Here is a 27369-nt window from a genome sequence, read left to right as displayed (position 1 = left end):
TCCTTTGCTCCAAGGAAAACAACCGCAGCCTATCCAATCTCTCCTCGTAGCTGCAATTTTCAAGCCCTGGCAACATTCTTGTAAATCTTCTCTGCACTCTCTCCAAAGCAATTACGTCCTTCCTGTAACGTGGTGACCAGAACTGCGCACTATACTCCAGCTGTGGCCTTACCAGCGTTTTACACGGTTCCATCATTACATCCCTGCTTTTGTATTCTATACCTTGGCTAATAAAGGAGAGCATTCCGTATGCCTTCTTCACAACCTTATCTACCTATACTGCCACCTTCAGGGACCTATGCACATGCACTCCAAGGTCTCTCACTTCCTCTACTCCTCTCAATATATTTCTGTTTACTGCGTATTCCATTTTACTCTTTGCCCACCCTAAGTGCATTACCTCACACTTCTCCGGGTTGAACTCCATTTGTCACTTTTCCACCCACTCCACCAACCCATCGATATTTTCTTGGAGTCTACAGCTATCCTCTTCACTATCAACTACATGGCCAATTTTTGTATCGTCTGCAAATTTGCCAATCATGCCCCCTACATTCAAGTCCAAATCATTAATATATACCACAAACAGCAAGGGACCCAACACTGAGTCCTGTGGCACACCACTGGAAATGGATTTCCATTCGCAAAGACATCCATCGACTTTTACCCTTTGTTTCCTGTTACTGAACCAATTTTGGATCCAATTCGCCACATTTCTCTGTATCCCATGGGCTTTTACCTTTCTGACCAGTCTGCCATGTGGGACCTTGTCAAATGCCTTAGTAAAATCCATGTAGACAACATCCACTGCACTACCCTCATCAATCCTCCTTGTCACTTCCCCAAACAATTCAATCAGATTTGTAAGGCATGACCTTCCCTGAATTATCCCTGATTAAACCATGCCTTTCCAAGTGTTAGTTTATCCTATCTCTCAGGATTGATTCTAATACTTTGCCCACCATCAAGGTAAGACTGACCGGCCTATAATTGTTTGGCCTTTCCCTCGTACCCTTTTTAAACAATGGTATTACCTTTGCAGTCTTCCAGTCCTCCGGTACCTCCCCTGTATCTAGTGAGGATTGGAAAACGATCCTCAGAGCGTCCGTTATTTCCTCCCTGGCTTCCTTCAATAGCCGAGGAAACAATCCATCCGGCCCTGGTGACTGATCAACTTTCAATGATTCCAGTCCCTCTAGTACTTCCTCTCTCGTTATGTTAACCTTATCCAAAATTTCACACCTCTCCTCTTTAACTACTACGTCCAGATCATCCCTTTCCTTTGTGAATACAGAGACAAAATATTCATTTAAAATCTGACCCACATCCTCTGCTTCTACACACAAGTTACCCTTATCATCCCTAATGGGTCCCACCTTTTCCTTAGCTATCCTCTTATTCTTAATGTACTGCCAAAACTCCTTTGGGTTTTCTTTAATCTTACTAGCTAATATTTTTTCATGCTCTCTCTTTGCTTTCCTTATTTCCTTTTTTACATCATCCCTGTACTTTCTATACTCCTCTAGGCTTTCTGCAGTATTTAGTTTTCTGTGACAGTCATAATTGTTAATTGATATTTGATTTCTCTCCTAAGGATACACGTGTAAGTTGCTCACACCTTCGTTACTCATGCCATGTGATCTCTTTTACACACATCATATTCAACAACTTCCTGTACAGAATCCTCTATCGAATCATTAACCTTCTTGTTCAAGGGTAAGTTCACTACCAATTAAACCAACTGATATCAGTTAATGTCTTAACTTACCAATATTACCGTTTTGTTTTAATGAGAACTGAAGTTTTGATGTAAAGGCTGTTGTCAAGTACAATCAAAATGCAACATAAATTCTTCCAAAAGGATAGATAGATACCAGATATACTAATAAAGGAAGAAAATTAAGCAGTAAAATAAAACATTCAAAAATGAACTAATAATTTTTAGAATGGCCAGCACTTTCACACTAACATTATATTGGAAATAACTTTTTATGAAGATAAGAACCTTAAAAAAACTGTGAGATAAAGTAAACTAATTGTGTGATAGTTTTAAAAAACAAATTTTTCCAGAAAAAAGAGATTACTTTGTTGTGCAATGGAGTACTTCAATAAAATGATTAGCACTTACAACTTTCCATCTTTGTAATCAGTAAACTATTAAATTAAACTTGAATTATGCACTGACAATTCAAAATTATATAGTCATTTAAAATCTTTGCTCTATTTGACCACAATTTTGATCTAATCTGTACATAATGGTAGAAGTTCAGAGAAAAATGAATACATTTATTTGAATGCAAAAATGCAGCATTTGTTTGTTTAAGCTGATTGCACAAAACAATGAATGGAACATATTTTGTCCAATTAAAACTTACTCCAAGGTGTTGTTCTAATCATAATTTATTGACTACAGTTCTCATTTATGATGTACAAGGAGTTACATGTGGCAGTAATAAACACCTTATACACATCTCTTAAAGAGTTGAATGCCAACAGCAAATAAAAATTAAACAAAGTACAGCCATAAACTGTACTCTCACAATACACGACAAATAATAAACAAAACTGTTGAATTGGAGACTGCTTAACAAACAGTGCCACAGCTCTGAGCCAAAAGAAGCTTTTTATTCAATGCCATTGCAAATTAAACTGAAGCAGTCACCAACAAACCAGTTCAACGTAGATGCAAACCGTTTCTGTCTGAAAACAACAGTGTATTTTCAGTATTTCTATGTCTTCAAGGAACTACATACCTTTATTTTCACATCCTTTTTTGTAAGCAGTTGAGCGGCTGCATATTTCTCTTCTCCTTAAGTCTTTATTCAGTGTTTAATGCTGTGCTGCAGCAGTTAAAGCAAACTGTGAGTGCATGAGAATCTCATGCACAGAAACCTTATTGGACAATATTATTATAATGTAGATTAACATGAGGCTAGCCTTGTCTGGCATCATGTGTCATCAGGATAAAATGAACAGGCTCTAATCCTGGATTTTATTGTCAACACACAGATGACTTTCTTTTGTAAACATTCAGCACTGCACAAAGTATTATTGTATTCATGAAAGGGAAACTGGAAAGGAATTTATGGCATGTTGAATTGTAGTGTGCCAACTTTATTTTAAAACTGTATTTAAACAAGTGCCTCAAAAAAGGATCGAATGAATCCAGCACTAGGGAAACCAAATAACTATTTATCCACAGATATATATCCTGAAAATCCACACAGTGGCACATCTTGGTACAAGTACAAAGAGGTGACCACCCCTGATCTCTGCCACTGATCTTGCCAAAGTTTGCAGGCTCAGGAGAAGGTCACACTATTTGAATGCCTTCGGCAGGCTGTGGAGCAAATCTGGGGCAGTCCCTGCTCCCACCAAAGCAGCCAGAAAGTCTCCTAGGCTGGTGGGGAGAGGGGGAGTAAGGTACCAGATTCTCCATGGAGGAAATATTCAGCTGCCCTCCAGGTCCCATACAAAGAGGGTGGCTATAAAACTGGGGGAAAAAAAGAAATTGGTGTAAATCTTCGGGGACCCAGGCCAGGAAGGTCCTGGCCACAGTCGTGGCCTGGTCCCCCTGAGGAGCCACACAACTGCAGTTAGTCAGCTGTTACATCGGGCGGGGGAGGAGGGGGTAGATTTTTGGCTTCACCATAATCTAGCGGAGCGGATCACCTGCCCGTTGTAGAACTCACCCGATTTTCATTCCATTAATTTCACTTTTAGCCATTTATACTGTTTCTCCGGGGCTTCTGCCGATCTTCCGCCAAAGTTACAGCAGTAGATCAGAAGAAACCACCCGTGGAAGTTACAGGTAAAGATCTTTATTATAGGTTAATAATCAAGCGCCTTCCATCTGTGCTGATAGCAAATGGGGCAGGAAAAATTTTGAGGCCAAAAAATCAATGCAAACATTTTATCACACTTATATTGAACCAATGGGAAATAAAGACATAAATACAACTACAGGATAGGGGGAACATAAATTAAAACTGAGGAAAGGAAATATATATTACAGTCTTACATAACTAGAATGATCCAAAATTCACTGCTGTTAATGTAAACTAGCATGCCTCCTTGGCATTGCTCATAGTAAACAAGAGGATAACCTGTTTTATAACATGTAAGGCATAATGTCAGGGTCACTGGTTTACAGTGGCTGAATGAATCAAAATCTGTTTTTGTTACATGATATTCTGGGATTTTTGCTAGTGCTTTGGGAATCAATTTTTTTTATCCTGTCTATTATCCTGTAAAAACTGTATATGAATAATGGTAAATAATCCTTTCCTATGCATGTAGGTTGTTGCATTTTATAATGGAGCACAGAATTCTCATTAACATTCCATGGGATCTTCTACATGTGATTTGATGCTGTGAATGTCTGAGTGATTGTTCCTTTAGCAACAACAATTTGAATTTATATAGCACCTTTAATGTAGTAAAACGTCCCAAGGCGCTTATCATGATTGACTGAGTGATTTCAAAAAATCAAATGGTATAACACATGAAAGATTTTCACTATTCAGCAGTTTTGGTGTAGAGGTGGAACTAAGATGTCCAGAATGCATGGAGCTACATATATATTTTGGGCTCAAGTATTCCATGTATAACATTTCATCCTGAAAGATAAATCTTGAAACCACATATTGTTTACCTGGAGTGATCGCTTTGCTGAATATCTCCATTCTGTTCACAATGCGACCCTGAGCTTCTGGTCGCTTGACACTTTAATTCTCCGTCCTACTCCCACTCTGACCTCTCTGAACTTGACCTCCTACACTGTTGCAATGAACCTCAATGCAAGCACCTCATTTTCTGTTGGGCATTTTACAGCCCTCTAACCTTAACATTGACTTTAACAACTTCAGATCTTAACCACAGGTCCCATTTTCTCTAAGAGAACAGGTGCTGATAACATAAAATGGGTGCACCAGTGCTTCCGGGAATGGGGGAGGTTGTGGCCAAATTCTTGGAATAGGCATCCCCTATGGCCAGCAGGGTGGTCTGCACGCCTGATGTCAACCTGCCTTTTTCTTCCACCACACTCTGGGCCACTGGAACCTTATCCATTTTCCATGCTTCCACCCCCCTCTGTTATTCTGCTGTAACCATTTACACATCCTCTGGGTCTCAGATACATCTTTTGTTTCTATAATTTCTCTCATTATTGCCTCCTTTTGTCTTACACCATTATCACTTCTTTCATTTAATCATCTCCTGACCTCCACTTCATCACAGACCTCTTTTTTCTCTCTCGTCTCCTTTTGTCTGGATCTGTTCCTCCTTATAAGCTTTTCATCTGCAACATCTTCTGGTCTGACAAAAGGTCATAGACCTGAAACATTAACCCTACCTTCCTTTCTCCATAGATGCTACCTGACCTGCTTAGTGTTTCCAGTATCAGTTTGTTTTAATGTTTACCTGGGGCTTTTTTCATTAGACCAATGCAGATTATGGGCCTATGTGATTAAAGTGTTTAAAATCATGAAAGGATGGGACAGGGTAGATGGAAGCAGACTGTTTCCAATAGTTATGGGGACAAGAACGATGGGCCATAGGTACAAGATTAAATGTAAGAGATTTAGAATGGAGAGCAAGGAAAACTTCTTTACACAGAAAGTTATAAGTCTATGGAATTCACTTCCAGGTTTAGTGATTGAGACAGAAAATATGTCAACATTCAAGATTAGATTGGATAGGTGGATGAAGGAAAAGGGGATAAAGGGATATGGGAGCAGGATGGGTAAATGTGATTTGGACTATTTTCTCACCTGGGGGGTAAATGCTGGCATGGATTGGTTGGGCAGAGTGGTCTGTATCCATGTTGTAATTTCTATGTACTTCTAAGAACTAGAGAAGGTTCATCTGATTCATTGATGAACCTTCATTCCAAGAAACTATAAGAAAAGCTTAAAGTAGCTGTTACAAATTTTGGGTCTGCTTTAGACATTCGCTTGAGTAAAGTGATGGTCTAAGTGGTCTGAGCATCATGCATTCAGGAATATGCTTTTACTGCCTAATAACTATATGATATTCCATTCAAACACAATGTGTTTACATTTTAATTAGATATATCAAAATAGGTTGCATTTTTAAACCTAAATGAGTGACCCGTAGACCAAGCATGTGTGAAAATTACAAGTAAACAATGCAGATGCTAGAAATCTGAAACAAAATCTGAAAATACTGGAAACACTCAGCAGGTCAATCAGCATCTGTAGAGTCTGCTTCTCTTCCACAGCTTTGTCCACACCCAGGTGGCACTGGAGAAGGAGCATGCATTGTTCACTTGTACGCTTGAGGCCTTCCATGAATGGTGGGCGTTGCAGGGAATGGAGGGCATAGTGGACATGGGTGACAATATTATTACTTAATTTGATAAGTTTCCTTTGGTTCTTTATTAGTTGTGCCTGTCTTAAAAGGGCACACTTTTGTTAGGTTTTTTGTTTGATGACACTGGGGGGCAACCAGTGATTTTATTAAGAAAAGGCATCTGTCGAAAAAGAACAGACAGGTCAACAATTCAAACATGGATCTTTCATCATCAAATGACAGCAGCTCATCACCACCTCCTCTGGGCTGAATTGGAGATGACGACAAGTGCAATAATGAAGTGGAAAAGCTCACACTTCCGGTGCGCGTTAATGACGTCAGCGCGTCTAAGTTAAGAGACGACGTAAAACAAAGGGCGGTGCGCGCTCGGGCGGCTGGGGAAGGCGATGTCGGAGAGTAAAGGTCGGGTTCGAGTCTCATACCCGAGCGTTGGCTCTCACCGCTCGGCCCCGAGCACCTCGAACGGGATGGCGGCGGGAGCGGCGGCACAGATGCCGCGCGGTAGGAGAAACTCGGCCGTTTCGGATTGTACCATGACTGAGGACGAGGACCTGGGCGACGGCATTATTGCATATGGGGCCCGGGATGATGACCCGAACAGTCGGAGGTTGCTGAGGCACCAGTACCGGGAGCTTATCAACAGTGTCCAGCGTGAGTGAGCGGGGCCGGAGCGGTTGTATATAAGAGCGGGACTCACTCCTGCCTTTATCCAACTCACCAATAAAGAGACCCTGGGTTGGTCCAGTGTCATCAAACAAAAGTGCCCCTTTTTTTTAAAAGAGTGGCACAACTAATAAGGATATAAACCATAAAACAAAGGAAACATAAAATTAAATCATAATATTACCTATGTCCACTATGAGTAGTGAGACTCAAGACCGAAATTTAAATATTACAGGCCAATTTGGTGACCATGGCAACTAACTTCCCAGTCTCCCACATTTCCGCAAATGTTGGGCAACGTTGTAGGCTGTCTGCTAATTTTGTGGTGAAGGGGTGGGCAGACCCTTAAGATGGTGCTTTGTAAATAACTTCTAGTAGGAGACTTAATAATGGGTAAGGCTGCTGGTTTATAAATTTTGTGAAAAAATAGATGCAATTGGGTAGAAGCTGAGAGGATGTTTCCCTTGGCTGGAGAGCCTAGAACTAGGGGACATAGTCTTAGGATAAGGGGTCGGACATTTAGAACTGAGATGAGGAGGAATTTCTTCACTCAAAGGGTTGTGAATATTTGGAATTCTCTACCCTAGAGGGCTGTGGATGCTCAGTCGTTGAGTATATTCAAGACTGAGATCAATAGATTTTTGGACTCTAAGGGAACAAGGGATATGGGTATCAGGTGAGAAAGTGGAGTTGAGGTTGAAGATAAGCTGTGATCTTATTATAGAATGTGATCCTGAAAACCAGTAAAATTCTCTACCACACTATTTTAAGTCCTCCTCCCACTACCCTTTTACCCTGCTGCGGATACCAGTTTGGTTTGTGTGAAGCCTGTTTTGTCTGCAGAGTTTCCTTGCTCCAGAACTTTGCCCAATGTTGTAGGAATCTAAAATCCTCTTTTTTATATAACTGTATCTATGTATTGATGCATCTAATCTGTTTCTGCCTGTGACACTGGGAGTAATCCTGTGATTACTGGCTTTGAGATGCTCAATTTAGAGCCCAACTCCTTAAACTCCCACTGCAAGATGTCTGTCCTATTCTTTCCTATTACATACATGAACCAGGACTCCTGGCTTGTTTCATTCCCCTTCCAAAGGTTTTTCCACCTGCTCTGTTATGATTCTTACCCTGGTGCCAAGGGGATAATATTCAGGACTCTGTCACAGTTGCAAATTAGGCTGTCATTCCACCACTACTAACACAAACCTCATTGATTGTGGCTTTGTTCCCATGGGCAACCCATTGCTCCACAATGTCAATTTGTTGCTTGCATTTCTGTGCTTATTCTGTGTGTCATGAATTGTATACCTATTGAATGCATCCAGACCTGTCGGGTCCCCCAATGCCTTAAATTTCATATTCTCGTTCTCATGTTTGCATCCTTCCATGGTGTCATTCCCTCCCTATCTTCATAACCTCCTTTAGTGTTGCAATCACAAGTAGACCTCAACATTCAATTTTTAAGTGGTTCCCTGATTTTTGTTTTTCCCCCCCCTCAATGTTTCAGAGAATCGGGAGGACATGATCAGACCCAACAGTAATAAGTTAACAGAAGCACTCGAGGAAGCTAACAAACTGTTTTCCAATGGTGAGTGCCCTTTATTAATACTCAAATATATCTTCTAAAGATAAGGTTACAGTGCAGTGAAATCCTAGAATAATCACAAGGATGACATTTTTGATGTATCTCAAACCAAGTAAACCGGCTAATATAACTTTAGCTAGTTTTTCCTGTTTAGCCAATAGTTAAAACTGTAGGCCATAACTAAAGGATGTCTGGTTTTTACCTTGGTTATACTGATGAAGGCTATGCCCAGCGGTGTACACTTTTTCTTCCACCCCTGATTTCCTTGGTGGTCATTTTGGTATTTGTCACACACCGCCTTAGATTCATGGTGACATTGTTCAGTAGCTGATTTATATTGCACAGTAGCTGATTTATATTGCACAGGAACCCTATGTGAGTTGAAGACTTAAAACGACCTAAGAAAACTGAAATTATACCTTACTATGTACCTTTCAGTCAGACAGACACGTGAGGCAGCCCTGGATGCCCAGTTTCTAGTGCTTGCAACAAACCTGGGTCAAGAGAAAGCTAATCAGTTACACACAGATATGATGGTTTTTGACCCATCAGTCTTTGCAGAGGAACTGGTAAGATTTCATTGCATACAAAAGTTTATGATATAAGGAATACTATGGAATGAGTTACATCCAAAGGCTTGTTTACTATCAAACTGGAAAAAGAAATTGGAGAGTTTTCAAATTCATTCTGAACTTCCAAGATGGAATTATGTTTAACTCTGCTTTATTTCATTTTGTACAAGACTGTTTAGCAGCTTGCTTAATACCATGATTAGAGCCACTGATGATTGTAGCTGTGATCATCATATCCATACAACAGCTTTGACAGTTGTGCGGTTTGGTAGTTAAGAGGTGGACTTTGGCTTTTATGAGCAAATATTGGATTGATTGAATGAAATCGAGAAGTATTGGTTTCTAATAATTTCCAGTATTTTATTCTTAATTTTTTTTTAAAAATAGTAACTTTGCCTATTGTTTCTCAAAGATAAAGGTCATATGGTAATGATGCTTTAGAATCCTAGAAGTTCACAGCATAGAAAGAGTCTGTGCTGACTTTTTGCCAGAGCATACATAAGGTTATAGCATTGCGTTATGTTTAAATTGAAGAGCAATGTTATCACCTGCTTTAGTATGCATTTCATCTCTAGATTATGGAGGAGAAATATTAGATTCTGGATTGTGTTCTCCAGAAGTTTGTTCATAAAAGTTGGAATGAGACTTAATGCATAAATCACAATGCTCCAAATTCTTTTCATATTTAAATAGCCAAAAATGGATTAGTTTATAATTTTTCGACTGCCACACAAAGATTAAATGCAAGCAAAATATTTTTAAGTGGGTGTGGCATGTTGATCATAATACTGAAGTGGTGGATGGATTGCATTATGTATTAATACAAATAGATGTTAAAATATATTTTAATTTCTTAGCAATGCTCGTTAATCAGTTGTCTGAATTTTTCAAGCTCCACGGATTCTGATAGAGATCCCATTGTATGAACTTTTGGCAGTTTTTAATGACAGTACTGTTGGTTGTAAATTATTTCTGTACAGTTAACATTCATGGGTTTGAACCGACTGGAAACTGAAGGGAGTGATGATGATGAAGAATCAGCAGGGTGGCTTCCTAAAGATGCCTGGACCAAACTTGGAAATGAAACTGAAAAATATTTTAAAAGAGCTCAAGCTTTTCATTATATGTAAGTTGAACACATTTTTCTCCTGTTATCTGCAGCAATGTTAAACTTCTAGTGCTGCAATCCAAATACTTTACAACAGTGACTACACTTCAGAAGTACTTCATTGGCTGTAAAGTGCTTTGGGATGCCCTGAGGTTGTGAAAGATGCTATATAAATGCAAGTCGTCTTTTTCCAAAGTTGACCATGTCTATCTTATGGTGTAGGCTGGGATCTTTCAAGAGTGAGCCTCCAGCTCCACGACAGAGAATTGAGAGACAGAAGAGAGTCCCAACTAAGGAAGAACGAAGAATAATGCCTACACAGGTTTATTGATTTAATGCCAACTTTATAGGAGTTCTGCATTTCATTACTTCAAGCGTGAGTTCAGGCTGTTAATTCTACACCAAAAAAACTTGGATTTCATGCTGACCAGCACAAATATGGAAATACTGTGTAGTGCAATCACATTTGTACACTTTGGTTCTCTGTTGTCTGGCTTTTGTTATAACAGTAATGTTTTGGACATGAAAAAACACTAATCCATTAAGCCTACAACCCAAACCTCCCATCAGTTTCCTTACTGTGATTCTGGAACCAAGAGTCTTGTATAGAAACCATCTAGGTTATGATAGTGTAGTAGTTATGTTACTGGTCTAGCAACTCAAGAGGCCCCGAGTTGAGAAATTTAATTTCATTACATTTAGTAATCAGTGGACTATCACCAGAGGAAAAAACAATCACTGACCCTGAAAGCTGCTAGATTTTTCATTTTTAATAACCCAACTGGTTCGCTAATATCCTTTTAGGGAAGGGAACCTGTCATTCCCACCTGGTCTGGCCTACATGTGACTCCAATCCCATATTACAGATTCACTCTGAAATGCCCTCTGAAGTAATGTAGCAACATCCTCTGTTCAGAGCAACCAGGGATGGACAATAAATGTAGCTTTGCTTGCATTGCCAACGTCCCAAGAACAAATTGTAAAAAAAAATGCCTGATTTCCTAATAGGAATTCATCATTCATTGTTTTTTAAATGCCATGGTTTTCTACTTCACAGCTCTATCACCTTTTCTAATTAAAAAAAAAAGCTACCTCATCTTTCTGTTTTCTTTTTGATACCCTTAACTTCAAACTCTGTCCCCCAATCCTCATCCTGTATCTGACAGACAGACTTCCTGGATCTAAATTTTCTATCTGTGAAAACCTTAAGACCTCTTAAGTTCCCCCACATTCTCCTTCTCTCCAAAGATTCCCAGGATAGACTGTCTTTCCTTATAACGCAGCCCTCCGTTCAGGAATCGGCTTTATAGCCCTTCTCTCTGCTCTCAAAATTCTGTATTTCTTGTAAAACTGCAATCAAAACTTTTGTTCTCATGATTTAACAGGGGCAAAATTGTGAGCTCTCATGTAATTGGTGTTTTTAAAAAAAAAATTTGACTAGCTTTAAGGACTTTTTTTTTGCATGTGCAAGATCGCAGTGTGTGTGACTGCACATAAAGATTTATTCTGTGGGCCAACTGTGAATTGGCCAGGATGGGGGGCGAATTGAAATTAGCAGAAAAGCAGTTTCTAAATAAGTGATTTTAAATCATGATGAGACACACACTCTACTTAAGTGCTGCAGACTTGATTCCTTTGTGAGTCAAGCCAGTGATGTACAGACAGTGACTAACTTTTTATTTTACATTTTCAGTTTTTTTAAAAATTGTTTTTGTCTTTTTAAATCCTTTTCTGTAGAAAGCGGACATGCTTTCATTAGGGAAATATGAGTGCTTTTTTTTCTACCCCTGCACTGTTGGTCCATGTTTTGCCCAATTTCCCTGGCTTAGGCTGGCAACTTACCTGTCTGTGGGACCCTGACAACGCTACGTTACTTGTTTGAGACAGCTGGTAGATGTTTTGCTTTCAATGCTAATTTTGATTTGGTTTCTTCATCCTCCTCTCCAAAAAATGACTGCTTGAAGTAAGAAATTTGCCATTGAAGGAAATGGCAAAAGAGAATCTGTGTCCCACTGCTCTGTACAGCTTCTTTGGAAAATACATAGCAGATATTTTTACTTGTTAATTGGGATTTTGGTAACTGTTTTCCAGATAAATGCTGAGCTCATGGAATAAGTCTGAACTGTTACAATTATAATTTTTTTTTTCTTGGCTTAAGGACCTGCCATGCGTCCACTTGCCCATCATTCATTTTCCATATTTTACTTACTTCCCTCCACTCACTGTGCAGAAGCACCCAATTTGTTTGATACTGCCTCTTCATATACAACCACAATTGCAGTTGTGAGGTTGGGTCCTACCACTCTATGGCAGTGTGTTGGAGTACCAATGTACAGGAAGCTTTGTATTTTTAATATGTTACTAATTCACTCTGAAGTAATAACTAAAAACTGGGAATTATTCAGACTTTCACAATCAGTGCTTTGAGCAGGGGAGTCTAACTTTTTATTTGTACTCTGGATGTGGGCGATACTGGTATGACCACATTGTGAGGCTTCCAGATTATGAGTAAGGTCCTTCAGTGAAAGAAACCTACCATCCCCATCTGGCCAATACGTGACTGCAGTCCACAGTGGGGATAAGCCACGCTGTTGTAAATACGATTACTGAAGAAGATGGCCCGCAACCACTACCTCAGGGCAACTAGGGTTGGGCTTTAAAAGCTGTCAGTCTTGGCTCAGAGGTAGCACTCTTTCCCCGGAGTCAGAAGGTTGTGGTTTCAAGCCCCACTCGAGACTTCAGCACCTATTCGAGGCTGACACTTCAGTGCAGTAATAAGGGGGTGTTGCATGATGTGCTGCCTTGCAGATGAGATGTTAAACTGTGACCTCGTCCGATCTCTCAGTTTGATGTTAAAGATCCTAAGGCACTATTTGAAGAGGAGCAGATAATTTCTCCTGGTGACCTAGCCAACGGTTTATCTCTCAATCAATGTCACTAAAACAGATTGCATAGAATTACATAGAATGTACAGCACAGAAACAGGCCATTCGGCCCAACAGGTCGATGCTGGTGTTTATGCTCCCTCCCTACTTCATCTAACCCTATCAGCATATCCTTCTATTCCTTTCTCCCTAATCTGTATCTAGCTTCCCCTAACATGCATCAATGCTACTCGCCTCAACTACTTCTTGTGGTAGCGAGTTTCACATTCTAACCACTCTGGGTTTTAAAAAAAAAAAAAATTTTCTGAATTCTCTATTGGATTTATTAGTGACTATCTTATATTTATGACCCCTAGTTCTGGTCTCCCCACAAGTGGAAACATCTTCTCAACATCTACCCGATCAAACCTTTTCATAATCTTAAAGACCTCTATCAGGTTATCCCGCACTCAGTCTTTTTTCCAGAGAAAAGAGCCCCAGCCTGCTCAATCTTTCCTGATAGGTATAACCTCTTAGTTCTGGTATCATCCTAGTAAATATTTTTTACACTTTCTACAGCACCTCTATATCCTTTCCATAATATGGAGACCAGAACTGTTCACAGTACTCCAAATGTGGTCTAACCAAGGTTCTATACAAGCTTAACATAGCTTCTCTGCTTTTCAATTCTATCCCTCCAGAAATGAAACCTGGTGCTTGGTTTGCTTTTTAATGGGCTTATTAACCTGCGTCACTACTTTGTGATTTGTGTATCTGTACCCCGAGATCCCTCTGCTCCTCTGCCCCATTGAGACTCTTACTATCCAAGCACTATGTGGCCCCCTTATTCTTCCTGCCAAAATGTAATACCTCACACTTATCTGTATTGAAATTCATTTGCCAATTACACGCCTATTTTGCAAGTTTATTAATGTCTTCCTGTATTTTGTCGCAGTCCTCCTCGGTATTAACCATACCTCCCGATTTGGTGTCATCTGCAAATTTTGAAATTGTGCTTTCGATTCTCTATTCCAAATTGTTTATGTAAATGGTGAACAACAGTGGCCCCAGCACCGATCCTTGTGGAACCACACTTCCCACCTTTTGCCAGTCCGAGTAACTGCCTATAACCACTAGTCTCTTTCCTGTTTTGTAACCAGCTTGCTATCCATTCTGCTACTTGTCCCCTGACTCCGCATGCTCTGACCTTAGTCATGAGTCTTCCATGTGATACCTTATCGAAGGCCTTTTGAAAATCCAAATATATTATCCATATCTATCCAAATGCATTACCCTTGTCTACCCTTTCTGTTACTTCTTCAAAGAATTCAATAATGTTGGTCAAGCATGACTTTCCCTTTTGAAATCCATGCTGACTATTCTTTATTATATTTTAAGTTTCCAGATGTTTTTCTATTACATCTTTGAGTAAGAATTCCATTATCTTTTCTACTACCGACGTTAAGCTAATTGGTCTATAGTTCCCTGGACTAGTTCTATCTCCCTTTTTAAATATAGGAATCGCAGCTGTCTGCCAGTCCTCTGGCACTATTCCCTTTTCTAATGAATTTAAATGTATGTGTATGTATGTATATATATATGTATGTAATATTGCCTCTGTTATCTTTTCCATAACTTTTAATATATGCGGATGCAATCCATCTGGACCAGGGGTTTTGTCCCCTCTAAATTTGATTAGTTTATCAATTATCTCCCCTTTCTATCTTAAATGCCTTGCATCTTTTTTGATCTCTTCTTCTAATATCATGCCCACCTTGTTCGTCTCCCTGGTAAATATCTGGTCTTTTATATTGTTGCTGTTTGTGGGATCTTGTGTGCAAATTGCTGCATTTCCCGACATTACAACAGTGATCACACTTCAAGAAGTAATGTATTAGCCGTGAAGCAGTTTAGGACATTCTGAGGATGTGAAAAATGCTATATAACCAAGTTCTTTTCCTTTCTGAGAACTTTAAAAAAAAATTGGTCAAGTGATCGACTAAATTTAGCACTGATCTGGAAACAGAATTAAGGTGATGGTTTGGTCTTGTATAAATGCAAGTTCTTTTGTTCTTTCTTGGAGACAATTTTTTTTGACTACATCTGTATAAACATTCATTAGATTTGTCATCAATTTGCTATTGATTGGTTTAATGGGTTTAGCAGACTACTTTTACCTCCGGGACCTGGTTTCAATCTGGGCCAGATTGACTGGATCAAAGCCTCCTGTCTGCCTTTTGGGATTCAAGATGAAATGAGTCAGGCAGTCTCATGTTCTTGGCACAGAACTGCCCACAGGTTGACACTATAGTTGGCAATTTCACCCAATGAGTGCACTGCTGAGAACTGTCATGCCTGTCAAATGAAAACAGGGGAACACAGTGGCATTAAAAAAAAGCTAGAAATAAAAATGGGAGTAGCAAATTAAAGCTGTGTTGCCTGGGGGTGTTTGCCTTTAGGTATGTGTAATTAGCCACATTTTTTAATTTAGCAAGTGGTAAGTTGATTTTTGAACAACCTACTTCTGTAATTCTTTACTTTTTTAAAAAAAATAGCTGAAGAAAATGGATGAATCTCACCAAGAAGCCACTGAAAAGGAAGTAGAGAGGATCTTGGGACTATTGCAGGGGTACTTCAAAGCTGACCGTGAGTATGGTACATGCAGCATGGACCTATGATGCTATTCTTTAAAATTAATACTAAAGATATACTTCTGAAGTGATCTTTGCCAATACGTTTCAAAAAAACTAGTTAAATTTAGGATGTTTTTTCAATGCAGAGTTTCAAGTTGTTGGGTGATGTAAAGTGAATTGTATTTTTCAGTGTCATCAGTAACAATAAATAGTCTTTAAATGACCTTAAAGCTTTAGTGAAAGGACTTAACCATTTCCATAGTTAGTCAAAATCTAAGACTTGCATACAGAACTTGCTTCCTGTAACTGTTGCACTTTGTCACTCTTTTCCATTGACTCCTCTTAATCAGTCATTTATTCCAATCTAATTGGCTCATTTTTTGCCACATGGCCACTCTTCCCACCTGATTCCGACTAGCTTAACAAGAATGACTCTCCATCTCTCCTTCCTGCCAGCAGTCTGATTCCCCTGATGTTACACACAGCTCCATTCTTCTCCCACCACCACCAGAATAACCATGAGCCAACACAACATTGCATCCCAACCACAATCATCAAGAAGCCCACTCTGACTCTGTGAGCAACCTTTTGCCTTTGGTACTTTATGGTGGGAACCAGTTGCTGCAGCCATCATCTTTATCCCAATTTCTTCGGTATTTCTCTCAACTACTTTGAGCAGTCTGATCTCTGACCCACATACCCATTTTCACACATGGGTACAGCATATCAAACTTGTAGCACATCAATACTACTTGTACCACCTTTCACACATCAACACAAAACTTTTATCGAATCATGTATAATTCACTCATCTTCCTCATCATTCACTCCTACCCACGTCACATCCCTCATTCCCACTTTTTTATCAGTAGCTCATCCATTTTGTTGTGAGCAATGCCACAAGATATCAAGTAGCACATGTAATATATAATAGCGATCAAGGCACTTTTGCAGCTTTTCTTTTTAGCTGATTTCCATTGCAATCTGATGGCATTAGCTCAACCAGGAAGGGCATTAAAAAAAAAATTATAGGTTTAGGATTTGATGAGATAATGGCACTATTTTTGAAGATATTTATTTCCCTGAATGTATCATCTTTCACAGCTGAAACGCCAATCAATTTCTTTGACTTTGTAATTGATCCACATTCTTACTCACGGACGGTGGAGAACATATTCCATGTCTCCTTCATTGTGAGGGTAAGTGTTACATAAAGTCATTGACTTGAAGGGCAACCATTTGCACTAAAGTGCCGCTTCCCCAAATTATATATCAAAACATTGTGTGTAAGAGGGAAGAATCTACTTTGCAACGGGGATGCTTTTTTCCCTCCTTTCTCCTGATGTGTAAACTTCTTGCTGGGGTGCAGACCCATGGATGTTGGTCATCCTTTAGTACCTCACTTGATGGTATTGACAGGCTATATATTCGTGGAGGTGTCAAGGCTGGGCCTAGACCTGCCTTTATTAGATAGCTTCACATTGGCACTTTCAACAGAGGTCACTGGCTTTTGCTTCAATCACTATCCCTTGCATTTTTTTTTGTTTCCCTCTAACCGAGAAGTGCTGAAGCCGATTGTAGCGTTTCTACTGCCGCCGCCGCAGCTGAGATCAGCTAACTCAGTACAGACTGGGGAATTGTCTGTCTCCCTCTATCTCTCATCAAAACATTAAAAATAGGATGTTTTCCAGTGCTGTAGTTCCTAAGGGATCCATATTTATATTAAAAAATATTTTAAGTTAATTGAGAAACTTCCTGCCTGGACCTAATGCTGTATTTGCATTCTTTCCAGCTAGGCAGTCCTTTGTGCATGCATTTAGATGTGGTTACATGTATGCTTAAAGCTCTCTTCCACCATGGTTAAATGTTTAGAGAGCATGGGTGGGATCATTGACACTCAAAGTAAATTTTTAAAAATGCCTAGTGGGTTCAAAGGACTTTGTGTACACTTACTAAATCTGATCTGATGACCCCTAGAGTTGCACTTTGTGATGTGAAACTCTCTGTTCCAAAGAGCCTATCGTCTTTTATGTTTGGAGTCAGATCAGGCCCCAACTCCTAAGTTATTAGCTACTGTTTAAAATGACCCTGTGTCTTTTCAGGATGGTTTTGCTGCCATTGGGCTTGACCAAGACAAACTACCGATCATTGGTAAGCTGCTCCAGAGATTTATCTACTTTCTTTTATGCGTGTTCTCTACCTTAATGGGTACTAATGTATGGCCTATGAATATCATGACTTTTGTCTTGCTTTTATTTAAAAAAAAAAAAAATTCCCATGGCACTAATTGAAGAAGAGCAAGGGCGTTCTCCCAGTATCCTGACCAATATTTATCTGTCAACCAACATTACTAAAACAGATTATCTAGTCATGAATCTATAATTTCTGTTTGTGGGACCTGGCTGTGCACAAATTGTCTGCTGCAAGTGCTTTGGGATTCCTGGGGCTGTGAGCTGCGCTATATAAATGTAAGCCCCTTCCTTTTTCCTTTGCTTTATACTTCAAAGCCATTACAAGAGTTTCAACATCAATCATTAACTGTGACTTGAACATCATAGTATGTAACACTGGGTAGCAGTTCTCCAGTGGTCAAGCTGCCTTTGACACATGAAGCATAAGTTGTAATAAGGAGAGGCTGAAATATCAGTAAATGCTCAAATCTTCCTTTTTGCAAACACAGTGGACCAATTTATTGAATAGACTTTAATGATTAGATTTATATATTATGTATATTTTAGAGTACAGTTGCAGTCTTCATGTCTTCACCATCTCGCCGCCCCCCCTTTCCCCTTCCCAAATCAGTGTTTGGTTGTTCAGCTTGTGGATAACTCCCATTTTGTCAAATATGTTCCTTCTGTCCCCATGAATAATCTTGGACAAGATTAGAATTGTAGCTTCCTTTATGATTTATTGGGTAAAAGTATCACCAGCTGTATCATTAAGCCCCATAGACATGGAAGCCCCTAATTTGGTTCTTGGTCTTCGTTGTATTAGCTGATCTCAGGGGAGGCAACAGTTGGAGTGCTACATCTGGGTTATGGAGGAGAAAATTGGCTGAGACTCTTGCTCCTGGTGACCAGTAATCTTGATATCGTTACACATTTTCCAGCTTGGTTCTGATATCCTTGATAGTAAAATAGCCTACTGACGTTAACTATCCAGGCTCGCACGTGAAGAATAGCCACTAGGCAAGGTACTGGAGAGCTGTCAGTGTTTCTAGAACCACACTCTGGCAAGACACTGTGCCTTCAGCAGCGGGGAGGAAAATGACTGGGTTTCTGACTCCAGTTAGAAAGTTGTTTCTGGCTGCCCATATTTGTGTGTACCATTTCTCCTTTTCTATGAGATGTATGTAGCTCATAGGTGAGGAACATATTTTGTTTTGTGTTAAGCCATTTGATGTAATTGTGCAGTTTCACTGAAATATTTTGGAACTTCAATACACAGTGCTGCAGAGTTGTAGACTGTTGGTTTGAGCCTGTGGTCCTGATTTTCGTACTATCCTGTGAACCACTGAGTGGAGACTGTCATTGTTCACAGCGAAGAATCGAAAATTGGACAGTAAGTTGCATTTGGCCCATTGTACAGAAGCATTAGCTGGGGGCTGGTTCCCTGCCTGCCTTTTTGCTCAGATTTATATATTTTTGCTCAGACTGTTTCTTAATTTTTGAGCCAGTTTTCACTCTCAAAATAATTTTAAGAACATAAGAAATAGGAGCAGGAGTAGGCCAATCGGCCCCTCGAGCCTGCTCCGCCATTCAATAAGATCATGGCTGATCTGATCCTAACCTCAAATCTAAAGAACACAAGAAGGAGGAGCAGGACCCGACCACTCAGCCCCTGGGCCCACTCCGCCACCCACAGGGCCTTGACCGATCCGAACTCAGCTTCATGTCCAATTTCCTGCCTGCTCCCCGTAACCCCAAATTCCCTTTACTTCTAGGAAACTGTCTATTTCTGTTTTAAATTTATTTAATGATGTAGCTTCCACAGCATCCTGGGGCAGCAAATTCCACAGACCTACTACCCTCAGAGTGAAGAAGTTTCTCCTCATCTCAGTTTTGAAAGAGCAGCCCCTTATTCTAAGATTATGCCCCCTAGTTTTAGTTTCACCCATCCTTGGGAACATCCTTACCGCATCCACCCGATCAAGCCCCTTCACAATCTTACATGTTTCAATAAGATTGCCTCTCATTCTTCTGAACTCCAATGAGTAGAGTCCCAATCTACTCAACCTCTCCTCATATGTCTGCCCGGGATTAACCGAGTGAACCTTTGTACTGCCTCGAGAGCAAGTATGTCTTTTCTTAAGTATGGACACCAAAACTGTATGCAGTATTCCAGGTGCGGTCTCACCAATACCTTTATATAACTGCAGCAATACCTCCCTGTTTTTATATTCTATCCCCCGAGCAATAAAAGCCAACATTCCGTTGGCCGCCTTGATCATCTGCTGCACCTGCATACTAACTTTTTGATTTTCTTGCACTAGGTCCCCCAGATCCCTTTGTACTGCAGTACTTTCCAGTTTCTCGCTATTAAGATAATAACTTGCTCTCTGATTTTTCCTGCCAAAGTGCATAACCTCATATTTTCCAATATTGTATTGCATCTGCCAAATCTCCGCCCACTCACTCACCCAGCCTGTCTGTATCCCCTTGTAGGTTTTTTATGTCCTCCACACTCTCTACTTTCCCTCCCATCTTTGTATCATCTGCAAACTTTGCTATGTTACACTCGGTCCCTTCCTCCAAATCGTTAATATAGATTGTAAAGAGTTGGGGACCCAGCACCGACCCCTGCGGAACACCACTGGCTACTGGTTGCCAGTCAGAGAATGAACCATTTATCCCAACTCTCTGCTTCCTGTTAGATAACCAATCCTCCACCCATGCCAGAATATTACCCCCAATCCAGTGATTCTTTATCTTGAGCAATAATCTTTTATGTGGCACCTTGTCGAATGCCTTCTGGAAGTCTAAATACACTACGTCCACTGGTTCCCCCTTTATCCACCCTGTACGTTATGTCCTCAAAGAACTCAAGCAAATTTGTCAGAAATGACTTCCCCTTCGTAAAGCCATGCTGACTTTGTCCTATTAAATTATGTTTATCCAAATGTTCCGCTACTGTCTCCTTAATCATAGACTCCAAAATTTTACCCACCACAGATGTTAAGCTAACTGGTCTATAATTTCCAGCCTTCTGCCTACTACCCTTTTTAAATAACGGTGTTACATTAGCAGTTTTCCAATCTGCCGGGACCTTTGCCGAGTCCAGAGAATTTTGGAAAATGATTACCAAAGCATCCACAATCCCGACTGCCACTTCGCCCAAGACCCTAGGATGGAAGCCATCAGGTCTAGGGGATTTATCCGCCTTGAGTCCCATTAATTTACTGAGTACCAATTCCTTAGTGATTTTAATCGTATTTAGCTCCTCCTCCCCCCCACCCCCCCTGCCCCCAGAGCCCCCTGTTTGTCCAGTGTTGGGATATTCTTAGTGTCGTCTACCGTAAAGACTGAAACAAAATATTTGTTCAGCATTTTTGCCATCCATGTTTCCCACCATTAATTTCCCGGTCTCATCCTCTAAGGGACCTACGTTTGCCTTAGCCACCCTTTTTCTTTTTATATAACTGTAGAAACTCTTGCTATCTGTTTTTATATTTTTTGCTAATTTATTTTCATAATCTATCTTCCCTTTCTTAATCAATCCTTTAGTTACTTTTTGCTGTCTTTTGAAGACTTCCCAATCTTCTATCCTCCCACTAAGTTTGGCTACCTTATATGTCCTTGTTTTTAGTCATCTAATGTTAACGTTCTCAATTTGGGTATGGTGCGCGGGAGTGGGCATTTGAGGGGTCTAAGTTGTTGGACCAGATTAACAACTGATCCAGTCCTCTTATTTTCCTATGTTCCAGCAGAATGGGCAAATTTCAGAGTAGAGTTGTCATTCAGCACGTGCCTCAATACAAACCTTAGCCTCAACCTAATCATAACAGTGTAATCTTTTCTTGCTTCTCACATGACCTGTACTTTTGGCCTCCAATTGAGATAGTTCATTACTAATTGTCTATGAGCAGTTTTGTTCTGTGGGCTTGCAGCCATTGAGATTTTATGGATTATCTTGCTCTGACTGAGTTGAGACTGCTTCCTAAGCATTTAACACATTATGTTGGCAGACAGTATATCGGCAGTAGACTTCAATCCAATCGGTCTGAACAGATTCAAACCTAAGTCACAGACATAATCACTGTGCTGTCTAGTAGCCAGTATTTGTCAATGCATATAAAATGCAAAAAAAACTTTGTGGGTATCCATGTATTATCAAAGGAAATTTGTACTTTTGTGCAATCTTATTTTTAGAGCCAGTAAATGAAGGTGTGGATAACGAAAGGCCACAACAACAAAGGCAACAGACAGTTATTTCTTTGAGTCAACAGGAATGGAAGGTATGTATAGTAACTAAAATCATGTTGCTAGAAGCTTTAAACCAAATTATGTTCAGGGAACCTTTATTCTAAATTATCCTGTTATAATCTAATGGTTTTGCTCAGTTTTTCAAAGCAGTCCATATGCCAGCATACAATGACAAGTGAATGTCTTAAGTGAGTACGTTATCCAACAACTTATTTTAACTGATTCTGCTGCCTACTGCTGCTTTGAATATGTGAAATACTATCCCCAAACCGCCCATGTGCTTGGGAGCAGCAGGAGAAAAATAACGATGTTGAAAAAGTGGTATTGAAATGAGAGTAGGATTCTTTAGCACATTGCAGTGAATGTTAATCATTCCAGGCACATTTTGTTGTGCCTGGAAACCAGAAATTCTGCTATGTCCAGTTCATAAAGCTATTTGAACAAGTTGGATATGTCCATGATTTGGTTTAGGTGCCTATTTCACCCCAAATTGGATTTACATACATGTTTTACCAATAATAGTTTTAAAACTTATTCTCCTACTCTGTGACTGATTAATATTAGCTGTTAAATTGTATTTTTAACAAACATGCAATTTTTTATTTTATAGGAAATAATTGAGACATTTGAAATAACAGATGCCATGATAAAAGCATCCACTGAAGGAGAATGACGACATTACTTGATACATCTAATGTATGTAGCCTTTTAAAATCTTCACTTTTTATTGAAAAAAAGTGTACAATTCAGACTACTTCCTAATATTTGTTATCTCTGCAAAAGTTAGATTCCATAGGCAGGTCTGTGCTTCCTATGGATCGAAGCTGGACCATGCATTTGGGATAGTGGGCTGTACAATGAACCTTTTTACAATTTGATTATGCACTGGAAATAGTACAGGATTACACCATACATTCCTGATTTAATTGAACGGGTGCAAAAGCATGACCCCAACAGATCACATAGCTCATGCTAAACTAATTTGTTATTGAGAAGTGAAATACTACAGAAGCAAGAATAAATTAGTAGACTAAATAACTGTAGTTACTTTAGAGCTGTCTGTTCTTGAACCAGAATATCTTTTGAGGTGCTTTTTTTTTTACTTCAGCACATGGTGTTCTCATGGAGTCGACTCACTGCAGCGCCTTGTGATGGAACTATTTGAACTGAACAATTGCGGAAAGCTTGCCTATTTATCCCCAGTTTCTGGTTAAGGAACTGTTAATCGAGAATCAAATAAAAGACACAAGGGGATAGCCCTCATACCATTTTGATTGGTAGGAACACCCTGCATCTGTTTTAAATGGGAGATGATAATTCTGACCAGATGTGCAGCTATCTCGCAAACAAAACTTATTTTTGATGGTTCTGCCAATAGAGATATCACAAACCTGAAGTGTCTGGCCAACCAACCTGGACCTGATGGGGGATTGCTAACAGACAGATGTGAAGAAAAGGCAAACCACCCCCAGACAAGTTGTGCATTCTCTCCTTGACAAAGATAACAGTAGAATCTCCCAGAAAGAAATAACAGCAGCCATTTTAAATTATTTCAGTAATAGGCTACCAATTTCTGTTTTTAAAAAGAAATTTAATAAATTCTGATGAACTGAAGTTGAACAGATGCTTGGTTCTGTCATGAGCACAACTACATTGTTGCTAAGGTGATTTTGTCTCAGTGATTTGTTTCAGAACTCACAGTAACTTCCCTGGGCTATATGTGATCAAATGGACAAAATGCAATCTATAATCGTAATGGGCTTTGTTTGCATTGTTACATTGAGCAAAAATGTGCCAAAGGTTAACCAAGCTACATCAAGTTAGGTGCAAGAGTAATAGCTTTAGCTGCTAAGGATTTGAAGGATTTGTGCTGCAGCAATTTCATACCTTGCTTGGTACAGCCTTCTCCCAGGGGAGATATGTGTTTTTATGAGGCAACCCTGCAGGCTTCTTAGTTTTTGCGCAAAAAGCCCTGATTTCTCAAGTTTTTCTTTCTAACTGTAACCCCTAAACATTGTAATCTATATTGCACCTTTTCTGTTGCTTTTATTCTTCCCTATTATGGGTGCCCAAAACTCTACACAAGGCCCTGTACAGTTTAATATTATATCCTTGCTTTTGTATTTGATGCCTCTGAATTAGAGGTGTCAATTACTCAGTTAACTTCTGCGATTAACATACTCATTTTTTTGGAGAATAATTTATTTTTAATGCGCATTAATCGTGGAAGTTAGAGTACTAGTCTTATGAATCTTGATGATTTTACTTTTGGGTTGCAACCAACTGCACAAGACCACACGTTGCCAGTTGGCACCACCAACATGGGTCTTGGCACAAGATTAACATTAAGGCGTTTCTCCGTGATCTCAGTCACTACGCAACGCTTGGAGGAACAGGAGTCTTTCTATAGCCCAGGGGAGGCATCAGTCAGACTCTTCAACTTCACTGCTTTATTTTTGTCATAAACTTTCCTGCCCTGCACCAAGTTTGAATGGAGTGGAGGACACTAGAACAAATGACAAAAGGTCCATTTAAATTGAGTCACAGGCTTTTCAGTTGGGGACGTTCTTGTTGAGAATTTTAGTGCAGAAGCAAAAACACTGGACGCTTCTCCTGTCCTTTAGGATCATATTTTTCATTTGTAGACAAGCCAGTTTATTACCAAAGGAAAATGTTGCTATTTTTATATTGTGCACCAGATTCTAGATTTATAAATGCGAGGTCATGTACTGTAGACAGGGATCACTCTGGTGGGAAATTGACCCAAAATCATCAGTTCCCAAGCACTTGTACACTGACTGCCCCCCCCCCCCCCCATTATCTGACCACCTCCGTGCTCTCCATTAGCGCTTACCACCATCGCACTGCCAGCAAGATCAGCTGACACTGCAACCATTGTACAATCTGAGCTAACCAACAGTTAACTAATGGATCCTCTGTGGTATTGGCCATGGAAACTAAGGACAAGTGAGTCTACCTTGGTGCACTAGTGATGTTGTAGGTATAGGTATCTTTATAAAAGCATCAGTAATAAAACAAACTTAATGAGATGGATGCAGTAATTAATTATGTGATTAAAATTTTTAATCAATTAATTTTTTAATTACGACAGCCCTACTCTGAATACAGAACTAAGTATCCTGTTTATCTTTTTTATGGCCTTATCTATTTGTGCCGCCATCTTTTAATGACATGTATACCTGCACACCAAGGTCCCTATGCTCTGTTTAAAATCTTAAATTTATAGTATACTTCCCTTCCCCATACGTACTTTACATTGTTTTATGTCCATCTGCCTGTCAGCCTATCTATGTCCTGCAGCCTTCCACAATCCTCATAATTTTTCATACCCCAATTTGATGTCAATGTATTTCAATATTCTGTAATTTGCATTTATTTTTATGAAAACTTGTAACAATTTCTTTTACTTTTGCAGGTGCCTTATACAAAATCCCGAAAACAAGTGGAAGATATGATCTTGCAGAAATGAGAATTATTTTGTACATATGGCTTATGAAGTTCATACAGCAATGTAATAGCTGCTAATGTCTTCATTTGTGTATTTTTTCAGTTCTATTTTTGAAAATTGAAAATCACAGCTACTTTTTGTCTGGAAGTAGTTGTGCAATTGCTTTATATTTTTTGGAAATAAATGGTTCAAATTTTTTATTGCTGATTGTTGTTATTTTATAAAAAGACTCCATGAGCCAGGTTAAGCAGAGATACAGGGTTAGAATTAAATGTTTTGGCAATAATTTTGTATATACGAGATACTTGCTACCTGTGTGGATGAGAACAAAGACTGCAGGGAGGATGGGCAAATTAACCATTGCACCATGGTACAGGAAGCCATTCAAATGGGAGCAAAAAGGAATGTGGTAGTGTTAGGGGATAGTATAGTCAGGGGGATAGACACTGTTCTCTGCAGCTGTGACAGAGTCCCGAAGGCTGCGTTGCCTGCCCGGTGCCAGGGTTAAGGACATCTCCTCGTGGCTGGATAAAAGAACTTGGAGGGGGAGGATCTAGTTGTCATGGTCCATGTAGGAACCAACGACATAAGTAGAACTAGGAATGAGATTCTGCTGAGGGAGTTTGAGTAGCTCGGGTCCAAATTAAAAAGCAGAACCTCAAAGATGATCTCTGGATTACTTCCTGAGCCATGTGCAAATTGGCACAGGGACAAACAAATTAGATGGTTAAATGTGTGGTTGAAGAGTGGTGTGGGAAGTATGGGTTTCAATTCATGGGGCACTGGCACCAGTACGAGGGAAAGAGGGAGCTGTTCCTTTTGGACAGGTTCCACTTAAACCAGGCTGGGAGCTGTGTCCTGGTGAATTGAAAACTAGGGCGGTAGATAGGGCTTTAAACTGATAAGAGGGGGAGGGTTCAGGTAAGGGAAAAGTCAAGGCTGTAGAGCAGAGTAGTGATTTGGGTAAAAACAAGCAGTGTGTGTCAGCAAGGGACAGTTTGACAAAGGTAACAGAGTATTAGTGACTAAGGTCACATCAGGGAAAAATAGTAAAAAAGTTAAAATTAAAGGCGCTATATCTGATTGCATGAAGCATTCGTAACAAGATGGATGAATTAATGGCATAAATAAAGATAAATGGGGTTTGATCTAGGAGCCATCACTGAGACGTTGTTGCAGGGTGACCAAGGTTGGGAACTAAATATTCCAGGGTACTTGACTTTTAGAAAAGACAGACAAAATGAAAAAGGAGGTGGGGGGGGGAGGTACTATCCCTGAAAATAAAGAATGAGATAAAGGCAGTAGTGAGAAAGGATCTTAGCTCCACCCAAACTGATTCTACATCCTGATTTTTCTGAGCTAATATATAACAAGGGGCAGAAAGCAGTGATGGGAGTAGTTTATAAGTCCCCCTAACAGTAATTATAGTGTTGGACAGAGTATGAATCAGGAAATTCAAGGTGCATGTAGCAAGGGTAGTGCAATAATCGTAGGGGACTTTAATCTTCATATAGACTGAGCAAACCAAATTGGCAAAAGCAGTTTGGAGGACGAGTTCATAGAATGCATTCGACACAGTTTCCTGGAACAGTATGTCGAGGAACCAACTTAATAAAACAGGCTATTTTAGATCTAGTAATCTGTAATGAGACAGGGTTAGTTAGTAATCTTATAGTAAAGGATCCCCTGGGAGAGAGTGATCACAATATGATAGAATTTC

General features: G+C 39.7%; 1 protein-coding gene across 2 annotated transcripts; it reads left to right on the top strand.

The window, feature by feature from the left end:
* Positions 1-6672: 6672 nt before the first annotated feature.
* Positions 6673-25846, top strand: nsmce4a (NSE4 homolog A, SMC5-SMC6 complex component). Of its 2 annotated transcripts, XR_010966688.1 has the most exons (12): positions 6673-6984; positions 8504-8584; positions 9020-9150; positions 10134-10279; positions 10484-10583; positions 15681-15771; positions 16863-16957; positions 17861-17909; positions 22127-22212; positions 22791-22876; positions 23289-23457; positions 25617-25846. XR_010966688.1 is itself a non-coding variant. In XM_068002273.1 (11 exons), exons 1-10 carry the CDS (start codon positions 6720-6722, stop codon positions 22851-22853), a joined length of 1107 nt encoding a protein of 368 aa, XP_067858374.1. In that variant the 5' UTR covers positions 6673-6719; the 3' UTR covers positions 22854-22876; positions 25617-25846. The 2 variants fall into 2 exon arrangements, 1 of the variants encoding a protein (XP_067858374.1); XM_068002273.1 differs by lacking the exon at positions 23289-23457.
* The last annotated feature ends 1523 nt before the right edge of the window (positions 25847-27369 follow it).

Source organism: Heptranchias perlo, chromosome 21, assembly GCF_035084215.1.
Source record: "Heptranchias perlo isolate sHepPer1 chromosome 21, sHepPer1.hap1, whole genome shotgun sequence".
NCBI classification, from domain to species: Eukaryota; Metazoa; Chordata; class Chondrichthyes; order Hexanchiformes; family Hexanchidae; genus Heptranchias; species Heptranchias perlo.
Note: the sequence above shows the minus strand (reverse complement) of the source record. Positions and strands in the feature narration are given on the sequence as shown.